Source organism: Pleurodeles waltl, chromosome 7 (assembly GCF_031143425.1).
Source record: "Pleurodeles waltl isolate 20211129_DDA chromosome 7, aPleWal1.hap1.20221129, whole genome shotgun sequence".
Classification (NCBI taxonomy): domain Eukaryota; kingdom Metazoa; phylum Chordata; class Amphibia; order Caudata; family Salamandridae; genus Pleurodeles; species Pleurodeles waltl.
The window spans coordinates 1,027,775,256-1,027,789,402 of record NC_090446.1 but is presented as its reverse complement, the minus strand read 5'-3'; the positions used below and the strand labels follow the sequence as shown (position 1 = coordinate 1,027,789,402).

General features: G+C 43.7%; 1 protein-coding gene across 1 annotated transcript in view; it reads right to left on the bottom strand.

Moving 5' to 3' along the window:
- The window catches only part of FAM20A (FAM20A golgi associated secretory pathway pseudokinase), a 254,924-nt gene that overhangs the window by 59,306 nt on the left and 181,471 nt on the right, over window positions 1–14,147 (bottom strand). Inside the window, exon 4 of the mRNA XM_069199843.1 lies at window positions 13,355–13,433. Coding sequence (XP_069055944.1) covers window positions 13,355–13,433 — 79 coding nt within the window. The remainder of the gene's footprint in view (window positions 1–13,354; window positions 13,434–14,147) is intronic.

Here is a 14,147-nt window from a genome sequence, read left to right as displayed (position 1 = left end):
AACTCCAGGTGAAAATCCAGAAGTCTGGGGCTCTTCGTGACTGCAAGTGGGCTCCTCGGGTCAGCAACGATCGCCACGTCTCCTGCTAATGCGAGATGTCAACTGCAATCTGCTCTTCATGCCAAACAGCAAGTGCACACATCTCCAGCCAACATGAAGCTCCAGCGACAACTGCTCACCGCGGCAACAACAATCTCCTCGCAGTCCCTGCCAACTTGAAGCTCCAGCCAAAGCTTCTGGCATGGACCTGGCCTCAGACGAGGTAAACTCTTTACTCAGGCAAACTTGGTTTTCGTATCTGACCCGTGTCATTTTGCGGTCAATCTGAACTTGTGACTACTACTTGGTCCAGCCCAACCAGATAGCCACAGGTGGCGCTTTGTGCTTTTTGGCACTATTTTCATCTAAAGTTTAGAACATTTTGTTGCTTTGGTAGCATTTATTTCTCAAACTTAACTATTTTTCTAAATTGGTGTGGGATTTTTCTTGTGTTGTGTTTTCACTTCATTAATATTTGGGTACTGCATAAATGCTTTCCACATTGCCTCTGACTTCAGCCTCCAATGTAAGGACTGGTTAGCAGAGATAAAGTGCACAGCATCATAAAGCCAACAAAAAACAATTCAGCAAAACAGGAGGGGTGAATTAAAAAATGTATGGGGGTGACTTTGCTGAGATCACTGCTTCAAGACAGGCCATCAGTGCTAAACTATACTTGAGGTCCCGGAGAGGGCCAAGATCTTGTTCTTATTTTCTTTTGAAGTCAGAAAATGAATACTGAGTATTGATTACCAGGTAGAAGTAGAGAGCAAAAGAGCATTTGGAGATGTGGAGGTACAGGCTGAAAAAAAACTGATCGGTGACAAACTCAAAACTCACAGATTATGCTGGGTATGACTGGATCTATCGTTTAGTATTGGTGGTGTTCAGTATTGAGTATGCAGTAGTTTACCTTTTGAGTTGTTACCATTACCAGCCCACCTGCTCAAACCTTCCATCAAACATATATTGAGCTTAATGAGCATTATGTCCAGCATTCCCATCCAGTCTGCCTGAATCCCTGCAAATCCTACAATACACGTTCTACATAATCTCCTGCATTAACCTTGTCTCTTCTGCCCCCCTGCTCTGCTGTTCTTTTCATAGATATTTGAATTGATTTACTGCTTCTGACTACCTGACTACATGTTAATTCCATGTACTTAGTAGTACCCTTTCTGCAAAAAATAACAACTTTCTCTGTTGTGACCTTCCTTTTAGCTGGATTCTGTGACTCTATACGACCTGGTGATGTGGGAAGAGCTTTTTAAAAAGGCACATCACTTATTGGTCATATTGGTTACCTAATGAACTGTCTTGTTGGCATCCTACTAGGAGGTTGGTTCTGCATTGTTGAATTAACTGCTGATGGAATCACTGATCTAGTTCCTTTCTGCACAGTGTTCCTTCAGAGTAGTTGTTAGGTTTCGATGAACTCATCAAGTTGGAAGTTAAATCAACTAACTATCAACTGTCAACCCAATGCAAGATAAACATAGGGTTTTTTGAAGTCCATAACCTTTGTGCAAACTTATAATCATCTCACAGATCAAAGTATACAACTCGATGTTAAGCTGATTTCTGACACTCATTCCTCTCATGGTAGGTCGAACAGAGTTGCTAGTGGTAGGCAGTTTGTTCCTATCATACCAGTCTTATTCTCATGCCCCTCTCCTATGGACAAGAAGACAAAGTCGAATTGCTAAAATGGCAAGGCCTAGTTCCCCATCCCACAGTCAGCTCCTTCTGACTCCAATCTTTCCCTTCCAATAAAAAGCATGGCAAAGTGTGCCCGGGACCCTTCTCTGTAGTGCTTAATTTGTACAAGAATAAGTACTGAAGCTAAAGTTCTGCTCAGAAACATACGGCCAGTGCTATCGAAGGTCAGGCTATGTATTGATGTGTCTTGATTCCACCTCATGCCTATTTAATCCACCGTCAGACAGTTTCTGCTCCTTTATCTATCTCTTCCATGTACTTTTTCATCCCTGTTTTCTCCCATTGCCACATGTTTCTGTCTTTCTCTTTTGCCCTTGTATATTGTTCTCTCTTTTGTTCTAGGCCAAAGTCTTATGAGCAAAAATAAGCCCCGTCTCCAAAACTGAGCTTCTGTAGACCACACCTGCAAACCACCAGCTCAAATTAAGCAATGTTCGGTGTTATTTTTCATAGTCTACTAATAGATTTTTGAGAATGTGTGCCTGAACCTGTATCGTTGTTTGCTTACTAGTCTTCGGCTTAACCATACTGATTCTATTTTTCTGAAGCTGACCCTCGTAAGTATCATCTGATGGTTATGGCATCTACTCATCCCTGTATTTATATAGAACAATTCCTCAGCAAGATCACACCAAAAACAAGCATTTTCAATGCAACGGGTCTTGCATTTGCTCGAGTTAGAGCTATTAGCATTGTAAAGAGAACAAAAATGCAGCGCGATTGCGCATCATGAAAAATAAACAGATAAAGCAGTCCGGACCCCAGGCTGAAAACATCGAGCCTCGTATGTTTTTAGTAGTTTACCAGTGCTGTGTAGGTGGGCTAAACACCAGAAAAGGCATGATGTATGCATGCCTTTCACAAATGAAAGCAAGCAGATTTTAAAAGGCAAGACCTCGAACCAATGTAAGAGACTGACGTGACATGGGCGTGGTTTGAAGCACCAAGAGAGATTACAGAATGGACGGAGCGCTTTGCGCTCGCCCATAAAAAGGTTACATCCAGCAAGAACACACCAAAAAAGAAAAAAGGTTACATCCAAGCTTTGGCAACTTTTGGACTTGTCCTTCTTGCTAATTGTGAGAACATGTCACTCAGAAACTGAAGAAGATGGACAGACCTGTTGCTAGGCAGTCCCACTCTGGTGATATTCTTCCAAACAGACCTACTCAACTTGGGAAAGACTCCTATAGCCAGAGGGCTATACGCTCTGCTAAATATTGAGTTTGGTGTCGCCACAACCACAAGGTTTTGTCATATTGCCTTCATTTGCTCTGCTTGGTCCAACGTGCCCACATGTCGTATCACTGGGCTAGATCTCAAATTGTCAGGCAGTCGAAATGCAGAGCTCGGGCTAAAGATGCCAGCATGGGTCATCAGAAATACTCTGTCAACCTGAAGTCCCTGCTGCCGGCATTCACTTCTCTGCCACACCCAACTTTTAGAGTCTTCTTTGTGGTTTGAGGTACATGCTATTTCAAGCAGGACAGGCCCTTATAAATCTAACAGTCAGTTTCGTACATATTTCTCTTGAAACCAGATGGGTCTGAAAGGTTGGTCCAACAGATGTGCTTTCAGCCACTGCCGAAAGCCCTGTCAGAGTGGCCAGTGTGTCAGGATACCAAACTCAACTCACCAAAAACACATCTCTATTTGTTATCACCTTCCTCACATCATAGGCTTTTAGTCCCCCACTTATGTCGCTGACAGTCCCAGGTTTTTTACTACATTTTTTCAGAGAATCCCTTCTAAAGAGTGTTCTCCAGCCCAGGTCCTCTGCCACCTTTTGCGGCTCCTCGCCAATACATGAGCACTGCCATCTTCCATAGCTCTTAAACCAGGAGTGGCTTGAGGTTACTGTTTATACAGTCAATAAACTCAAATTTTGTCTGACATCACTTCCTCGTAATGAAATGGGCTGCTGTGACATCTCTCTGTCCAACAAGGCTAAGGAGAAGCATATCCTATTCTGGTTATTATACTGTACGTGGATCTTATTCTGTGCAACCTGCATATAGCACAGGGCAACTACAGTACGGCTATCCCCACAGTACAGGCATCTCACTTTCTGTGAATATAAAGAGGTCCGGGCTCTGCCTGAAACAAAAACCACAGTAGAGAATGTTTTTTTTCTGGTTCTCTTCATAATGCATAGCCCTGATTGAATAGCTACAACCACAGTACAGGGGTCTCAATGGTGGGTTGAGTGTGAAATGCAGGCAAGGTACTGTCAGATTACATACAAAAAACATAGATCATTTTGCCTGATGAGACAGGGATCTCACTGAGCACAGAGGTGTCATAACACTGGCTACTGAACAATGATCCTTAACAGAAGTGCCCAACAAACCAGAAGCAACCAGCAATGCTTCCATATGAGTCGTTCTCTGTATAAGACCCTTTTCCAGTCTTTGTAGTAGACTCTTAGGCTTAGTGAATGCTAGACTTCAGGTGAAATATCAATAGAATTACACAGTAGAGGACAGGAACATGCAGCTCTGTAGTCACCCAGACTACAGCTATAAGCACTGGAGCTGCACAACTGCAGAACAACAGCAATATATGAAGACTAGAAAAGGACAGAAGCATGGAGAATCTGACACCTCAGAGAAGCAGACGGGAAGAGCTGCAATGCAATGTGGTGCATCTTGAGAACTGTCTACGCTTGGAAGTGCCTATACTCTTTTATTACAGCCCAGATTTACTAAGAGTTCATGCAACACAGGGCAGCAAGCAAAGTTGGAGTGTGTTTTATGTTTACGAAGCAACACAAATAGCCATCTGCGTTGCTTTGTAAATACCAAAAATGATTTTGTGTTGGGTCTCACTTAAAAAAATAATGCAAATATGACACAAAACTTTGTATATCTGGGCCTAAATGTATTGCTGCAGAGCTCAAAAGTGCTGATACTCTCCCTTTCAAATTAAGAAAAGTGCAGGTACTCAGAACCTAACAGTACCTACCCATTAAAAACAGTGGTTTGGATAATGAACGTATCTCCATAAAACTATGACACACAGGCAATGGAATCTACTAACTAATACATTCTATTGAGTATGATTAAAATAATTTTGCAAGAATCTTACAATAGGTATAAAATATTAAAATTGTGTCAAAGTGCGTGAAACATCCGTGTAAAACCACTTAAAAAAGGTTCCAGAGATTCGCGCAGAAGGAAATTACTTTAAATAGGTTTCAGTGATGTTGGCTTGGGCCTCAGAAAATACCTTTCCACAACCCTCAAAAGTCTCACTATACAGTGACATGTACAGGAAAGAATGACCCTGTACACACAATTGCCATCTTAATGAATAATGTGCTGGTAAACACCATCCACACAAAGCCCGGAAACCCAAACAAAAACCTCCCAAAAAAATGTCTGGGCTACATTAGTGCTCTGCCAGACCCCGTGCTCCGCATGGGATGACTCCTGGTGGCCTTCCACTCTCGGGACCACTCCGAATCCCACCGACCACGCACGCAACCTAGGATTCATCTTGGACCCCTCACTATCCATGACCAAGCAAGTCAATGCCATCTCCTCCTCCTGCTTCAACATCCTCCGCATGCTCCGAAAGATCTACAAATGGATATCCACCGAAATCAGAAGAACAGTCGCCCAAGCCCTCGTAAGCAGCAAGCTGGACTACAGTAATGCCCTCTGCGCAGGAACCACGGCCAAACTCCAGAACGCAACGCATCCAGAACGCTTCTGTACGCCTCATCCTGGACATCCCCCGCCACATCACAGACCACCTAAAAAACCTGCACTGGCTCCCAGTCAACAAGAGAATTATCTTCAAACTCCTCACCCACGCTCACAAAGCACTGCACAACACGGGACCAGAATACCTCAACAGACGACTCTCCTTCTACACCCCAACCCGGCATCTCTGCTCCGTCACACTCGCAACCGTCCCACGTGTCCGCAGAACCACAACCGGTGGTAGATCATTCTCACACCTCGCCGTCAAAATGTGGAACACTCTTCCCACCCACCTGCGCCAGACCAAAGACCTCCTTACCTTCAGGAAACTTCTCAAGACCTGGATGTTCGAGCAGTAGTAGCACCTCCTCCCACTTCTCCCCCGTCCCCTCCCCAGTGAATTGAGACCCTCACAGGTGAGTAGTGAGCTTTACAAATTCCTGATTGATTGAGTGCTCTCTACAAGCATGGTTGTGACTTCCATAAGGCCTGAAAAAGTGCCTTTTTAATAGGGAACAGTGGGCACTCCAGTAACAAAATTCCACTTTGCCTGGAGTGATGCACAGTTTTACACCATTCCATTTTGAAAGTGCATGGGCACGCCAAGTAGCACAAGAGCAGAAAGGGGAGTATGAGGAATGAAAACAAATGGGTTTACACCTCAGAAGGAGAGTTCAAAAAGGGAAAATACATTTGCAGAATGCTTCCACAACCAGGCTACAGATTTACTAACATTTTGTGTTGGTTTTACATTACAAAACTGACACAAACCAGCACAAAATGTTTATCTGGAATTTACTGCCAAGTGCAAAACTTTATTTGCGCTAGAAAGTAGCCCTAAAGCTTAAGGTAGTGTTAGTGCTGCTTTGAGTCTTGTTCTTTTTGCATTTGTCGCCCCAAGTGGGACGGGTATGCCCAGACATGGGTCCCCTGCTCACTATGCCACCAGATTCAAGCTAGCCTGGCTGAAGAGGGGTAATACCCCGAAACCGGTCCCAGGATGCCTGTTTCTGGTCCAGGGAGGACCTTGTCTGGCAGTTCGGACTAGACTGTTCCCATGCAGAACAGGGTCAAGACTGATTTGCATATGGCTGGGTCCAAACTAGAATGGCATGGTGAGCAAAAAAACTGATGGATTAAACCCAGATCTGTGACTGGGGGTGAATGTTTGATTAGTTCTGCATTCCGTCCAACAACTGTTCTTTTTGCATTTGTCGCCCCAAGTGGGAAGGGTATGCCCAGTCATGGGTCCCGTGCTCACTATACCACCAGATTCAAGCTAGCCTTGCTGAACAGGGGTGATACCCTGAGACCGGTCCCAGGATGCTTGTTTCTGGTCTAGGAAGGACCTGGTCTGGCAGTTCGGGCAAGGCTGCCCTTCCAGTATAAAACTTATTGCAGAAATGATGCGGACATCTTTGTACTATGGTGTAAAGGGATGCGTGTTGTCCTAGGAGCTTTCTTGTTCACCAGTGCTAGGCACAGAGCCAAACAGTGCTATATCTTAGCAGATATGGCACCAGAAGTAGAAATCAGATCACCATCCCGAACCACAAACAAAGTCCTGAGACCAGGGGTAAAAAGTCTTATTTATTGTTTAATATAACAACAGCATAGGCGGGTCTCTCTACTTGGAGTGACACACAATAAAGGGCCAGAGGTACTACATAAGAATTGCATAAATATGTTGCAATTTGTGCACTGACTTTTTGTGAATCATATGGTATTTTGCAAACTTACGCATGTACTAATAGGGTCAGTTCACAAAATGCCAAACTGCAGAAGGTCGCAAATTCAAACTACCCCATGAAGTAGGTTAATGTGACTCACTAGGTAATGCGGCCCTCTAGGATTCGCTGTCATCACAGGGATGGCAGCCTGCTTGGATCAGCAGACCACTAGGTCTGTGGTTGTTTTTAAATAGAGCAATCTTTTTTTGTTAATAAAATGAAAAGTTTTTTAAAATAATTATAGGAGTAAGCAGCAATCCTGTGGACAGCTGTCTACTCCTAAAAAGTGTTTTGACCATTAACAAAGGGGAATGAACCCCTTGGGGGCCCTTTCCAGTTTGCAAATTGGTTGCCACTACATTTCAGTAGGTGGTTCAATATAAAAGTTTTGTGACCGGAATTTGGTTACAAAACATTCATACATAGTATAAGGATTCACTAGTTCGAAGGGAAGCCCTAAACACCCCCTCCCAAATAGCAATTCCTAATGATTTCCTAAAATTATTTAAGGAATCAGATTGGTCGCAGACCCATGCGGTTCACGGAAACTCAGGCTTTGCAACCAGTAAATGTGTTCCTACATCTGGCCCAAAGACACCTACCTTCCAGATCAAAGTTAGTGCAAGGCACATGTTACCTGGTTACACTCAGTATTGCGATCTCATTGGTTCTTGCAGGGATATCTTTGTCTCGCAAGGTGAGCATTGTAGATATCCAAAATGCACAGGATGCAATGCAGAAATGGTTAATTAGATAGCGGGTACCTAATGTTTACTATTTCATTTTTTGCTTTTAGGCAAAGATTGAGCAGTTTATAAACGTTCTATAAATTTTACAGCCGCCACACAAGGCCATGAGATATGTGTGGTTGCTGTTCTGGCTTCGTAAGGCTCGGCAACCTAGACTAAATTAATCTTTTTAAACACTTCCATTCTACTGCGGGGCAAATTAAAAATGGGACGTTTTTTGGAGTGTATCTACGCACATGAACCCTGCTTTAGTCTGCGTGGCGTCCCTCCAATGGAAAACATAATTACAGTCATAAACACAAAAGAGAATGGAACTGAGCTTCGGAGACTCGTTAATAATTATAAAACGACAAATACACACGCCGAGAAACGTAGTGGGTAGGGAAGCCTTGTTTCTCACCGCGTCATGGGCCTAGGAAAAAAGCCTCCAGCTGGTCTGCGCCGCCCCTCAGGCTGGCGCTGAACGACGCCGAGCCGGAATAATGTGCTCGCTGGCTTCAGTTTATCTGTTGCCCTGGCTCGATTGTCGCAATGGGTTTGTGGATGAGTATTATGTGTGATTGCTCAGCTCACTGTAAATTTTTCGAGTCTAATTAGCAGAAAGCGTCTATCTTCCTCACCCCTGGTGTTTGGTGAAATGGAAAAAGACTGGGTGACTGTGAGCTGACGTGCAAACCCTCCGCTTGGGTCGCCTTTTTTGTATGTGACTTATTTTCCCCAAAGCGCCTTGTCAGTAAGGGGCAGATTTATGGGAAGTGGCGCTGCACTGCGCTGCTCCACTTAGCACCCCCCCTACTGCCACCATGTGTGCGCCGTATTTAAAATGGAGCAGGCATAATGTAGTGTAAAGGGTTACAGAATGGCGCAATGCATGCATTGAGCCACCCTGTAAATACAGCGCTGGGATTTCGTCCTTGTTGAGCCACATTAACGTGAAAAATAATGACGTTAATGTGGCGCAAGGTGGCGCTAGGACATTATAAATATGCCCCTCTGGGGCATATTTACATTCTGTTTGCGCCAAATTTGCGTCATTTTTTTTACAAAAATCTGGCACATACCTAACTCCATATTTATATTTTGACATTAGACACGTCTAACGTCAAAATATAGGAGTTTGCACCATTTTTTGGATGAGTGAACCTACCTTGCGTCAATGAGATGCAAGGTAGAGGCTCCCATAAAAAAATGGCGCTAGCCTCATATTTATCTCCCTGTGCTAAAATGACGCATGGGTGGAAGGAGGGGTTAAATAATGGTGCTAAGCTTGCTTTTAATGCTGGGTCAGACCAGACATTAGGGGACCTGTGGACCCATTTCCATGGTTAAGAACTATGGAATAGGTGCACAGGGGCCCTCCCCAAGCCCCAGGAACCCCCCCACCCGTACCAGAGGGACACCGGAGGATGGGGGACCCCATCCCAGGTAAGCCCAGGTAAGTATTTATTTTTGCCATCAGTGTCCTAACTTGGGGCCCCCTGCATGGCATAGGGTGCAATGCCCATGCCCAGGGGACACCTGTCTTGTGTGCTGGCCATTGGGGTGGTGGGCATGACTCCTGTCTTTCCTAAGACAGGAGTCAAGTTTTTGGTGGTTGCGTACTAGGAAATGGCACTAGTCTGGCTAGAGACCTTTTTTTTGCCTCTACCCAGGCTAGTGTAGTTTTCTGACGCACAACCCCCTCCTTACCTACTGCCACCCCCACCCAACTAGTGTCATTTTTTAAGACACTAGCCCAAGTTTAGCACCGGCTTGTGCCATTCAATAAATACGGCGCCCGGCTGGCTTTGTGAAATGATGCAAGCCGGCACTAAACTTTTTGCCACAAAACTGCGTTATCGCAGTTTTGGGGCAAAAAGTATAAATATGTGCCTAAGTGTCTTGTTTTCACCGCTTGGTGTTTTGAGTTCCTTTACTTTCACTCCTGTAAGCGCCTTGTTTTCACCCCAAGACCTCCTGCTCTAAGTGTCATGTTTCACCCTACGGCTTCCTCCTGTAAATTGCCTTCTTTTCAGCCTACGGACGTTTTAATAAGTGCCTTGTTTTCGCCATCAAACCTCCTCCATATGTGTCTTGCTTCACATTATTGCCTACTGCATAAGTGCATTGTTTAACTAATAACGTAATCTATGTGCCTTGTTTTCATCCTTAAACCTCTTCCATATTGCCTTGTTTCACATTATTGCCTATTACAGAAGTGCTTTGTTTTCGCCCTACTAGCTCCTCTGCAAGTGCCTCTTTTGCCCTACAGCTTCCTTCATGAATTGCTTGCACGCTAAAATTACTCCATCAAGTGCATTATTTTTCCCTAACATTACCTCCGTAGGTACCATTTTCACCCTCCTTCATACCAGCTTTGTTTTCACTAAAAAGGCACCATAGTAAATACCTTTATTCAGTTCCAAGTTCTGCTTCACCCTCAATTATTACCCTATATTAGCCACGCACAATGCATAATCTAAGGTAAATGTTTAGCCTCTTTTCTGCAAACGTTTTGCTGAAACTGGTCTTCCAACGTTAATGTTTCATCCAGAGATGCCTTTTTCACTCTAGTGTCTCGTCTGCACAAGCTAAGTTGTTTTATTAGTGCCCCAGTCATAAGGTACTCAGGGTCAGATTTAAGAAAAGTGGCGCTGCACTTAGTGCAGCGCCACTTTCCTTGCGCCCCTTAGTGCCCCCCTACCGTCAACATGTGTGCACCGTATTTAAAATATGGCGCACCATGGCGCAGGTTAGAGGGCAATAGCATAATTTTATTTGACGCTATTGATGTACTCTGCAGGAGTAGCACCAAAATGTTAGTGCTACTCCTGCAGAGTACACAAGGGCCCTTTATAAATAATGGAAGCCCTCTTTTAACACCTGCTCTGAGCAGGCATTAGAAGTGCTGAAAAAAATGGCACAAATAAATCTCTGACATTTTTTGGCCCCCCATAGGGGAACACCCCCTTGTATACATTATGCCTGCGCAGGCATAATGTGGCGCAAGGGTTTACAAAGTGGTGCAATGCATGCATTGCGCCACTTTGTAAATATGGCGCGGGGAAAATGCCACTTTATTGCTGCCTTAGCGTCCAAAACATGAAGCTATGGCAGTGCTAAGGTGGCACGAGGGGCTCTTAAATCCGCCCCTCAATTTCTCACAGGACCTCCTTCCTAAGGACCTCATTACGAGTTGGCAGCTAAATTCTGACGTGTGGTCATTCTTTTTACTGCACATATGAGTATTGAAGTAAATATGGTGCAACAGAATAATTCACACCTTCTGATATTCCTTGTGGTAAAAACGCCTGGTAAATATTGTGATGTGTTCATTCTAGTGCTCTTAGAATCAAAATCGGTATGTTATTTCCCATTATCTGAGAAAAACGTATATTTAGTTGGTAATTATCACACCCAGAAAATTTCAACCGAATGCAGTCAGATTTTATTGGTTGCAAGATATTATTGTCTTGTTTCCCTTTCTAAATTACTTTAATAAGTAGTTTATGTTCGTTTTTATCAACCATAAAGCATTGTTGTTGTTGTTTTGTCCATTTTGTTGTATCTTACTCTTGGGGATCCAATTTGTAAAATTCCTCCAAATGTTTCAGTTGATAACAGATTTCTTTAGGTCTATGGAGATTCTTGTTGTATCATTCATGACTGCATCTAATCATTGTTATCTTGATCTTCCTCTTTTCTGTTTTCTTTCCGTTATTACCAACATAATGATTTTTAACAAGCAGTGTCCACTTCTCATTTTGTGGCCAAAATATTTGAGCTTAATTTTTATCATAAATAACTGAAACGTTTGTGAACGTTTTGGCTTGATGGGGGCAAGTTTTGATTGATTCATTCTTCTAGCATTCCATGGATATGCAATGCCTTCACCAGCATCAGAGTTCCAAAGAGTCAATTCTTTGACAATCATTTTTATAAATTGTCCAGCTTACACTTCCATATATTGTTAAAGGAAAGACCATTGTTTTGATGATTTCTGTTTCAGCTATTAGCGAGATGACTGCTTTTTATCACTTGAACGTCACCTCTCGAAGTAGCCATAAGTAAACATACTCTCTAACAGGCTTATTTAAGAGCCACTAGCGCCACTGGAGTGTCGCTTTTAGTTACGCTTCGGTGGTGCTATGCCCTGCGCCATATTTACAAGGTGGCTTTAAACTACTTTTTGTGGCTTAATGCCACCTCGTAAATAGGGCCCCTTCACACGTAGCCCTTTGTATGTAAGGGGTGTGCAATAGGTGTCGCTGTGGGCGTGCCACAGCAACACCCATTGCATTTTGATGCTGCCTCAAATTTATGAGATTTTGTAAACCTGAGACAGCGAAAAAATCTAAAGCCACCCCGGGCATTGGCGTTAGCAAGGCGTAACAGAATACTTTTATTCCTCCTTGTTTTTTGCTTTTTCTATGCATGCAGCATTTTGCAGCACTCATAAAAAAGAGCAAAATGCCAAACATTGTTTATGTGCAGCTTCATCTGCAGCACACACAGAAGTGCCAAATTGCCATTAGTGATTGTTTATGTGCAGGAAGGGACAGCTTCTCACACATAAACAATCAAACCCCTCAGCGCAGACATCCTTGCACGATGGTGCAAGGATGTCTGCATTGGCGCTAGGCAGCTCAATTTAGTGCCAGGGCAGGGGACAACACTGGAGTGCGCCGTATTCATTTAAATACAGCGCATCCCTGCATTGTGAAAATGATAGAGCGCGTCGCTGCTAATTTTGGCACATCGTCGTGCTCCGTCATCTTCTTTTGAATATGGGCCATAGTGTCTCTTTTTACTCTTAAGTGTGACCTCATCTCATCTTTCCTTGGTAGTTTTGGGATGTTAGTGGCCCACCTATTGCCCAAAATATGGTCTGCATTCTCTGGGCCCTTATGCATGTTTTCTGTCTTGCACCAATAAACAGACATTTTAAAAAACAAGCACTGACAAAGCTGCCAGCCTTTTGGCTTTGCCAATGCTTGTTTTGTTTTGGCATGTTTTTCGTAAAACTTTATTGTTGGAAGAACTATCGGGCACTCACCTATATAGAAAGCATAGCTAAAAGCATTTTTTGTTGTTTAACAAAGCATGTATTTTCCCAGCAGTAGATGGTACTAAAGGGAACCACGTGTGTGGAATTGCTCCTTGGGAAGGAGCAGACTACTGTCCCTCATAGTGACGTTAGCCAATGGCTGAAGTCAGCGGACCCATTACCCGGTTCTGTATGCTGTAGGGGCGGATGAAAATGTGAACTACCACAACTGCTCAGTAGATGCAGAGGGCTGGCTGAAAGCTCCTACCTGTAAGTATATTATGCATGGAATTTTACTACAATTAAAGGTCTTGGCAAAGCCAGTCGTAAAAAAAAAACAAAGCGATTAACAGAGCCGTGCAACAGCACACACTTGTCACTTACCTCATTGGCTTGAACATTGCTTTGCCAAAATCCTGGAACCTCAGAACTAGCTTCAGGTGTACCCCGCTGGGCTTCACAACTCAAAAGGAGAAGAGAAATAGTTAAACAAGCTTTAACCCGACAGTTTTTCTTGATAGTTAATATTCTAATATATGTATTGTTTTTGGTAAACTTATAACATAATTAGTAAACTGAAACAGTCTGAAAATATGTACATATTCTAAGAACATGAGTTGGTGGGAGGCTGCTACAGCTTATTTGTTTGAGCCACCACCCAGAATCTACTGCTCTGTTGAATTCTCATTTAATTCTTATTGAAAAATGTGAAGGTCTGTGAGAGGAGATTGTACTTCACTGTGTTCTGCTGCTACTGACCAGCGACCACCCAATGGCACACAATCACTGTGCAGCGAGCATCTCTCATCATGAGTAGAGTACAGGCGTTTGGCATCTGTGGACTAAGGGCGAGATGAAGGTGATCACGTGGCAAATGAGTGGGGCACTGAGGAAAGGCATCTGCACCACTTGGATGTACAAATGGATGTTCAGATAGATAAAGCAAACCCACTATAAGACCGGAAAACTAGCAAGAAAGTTCAGTGAGAGACACACTTCCCACAGGAAATGTCGAAAAGTAGGATGCCCATAAATAGTGGGGAGGGGGCAGAAACACACACTATGGATGGAGAGAGAAAAGAAGGAGAACTGTGAGAAGGGACCATCATTACTGAGAAGGGACGGGAGGTTACTGTACCGGGCACTGCCGAGCCTGTTTTGGGTGCTTGCAGACCGA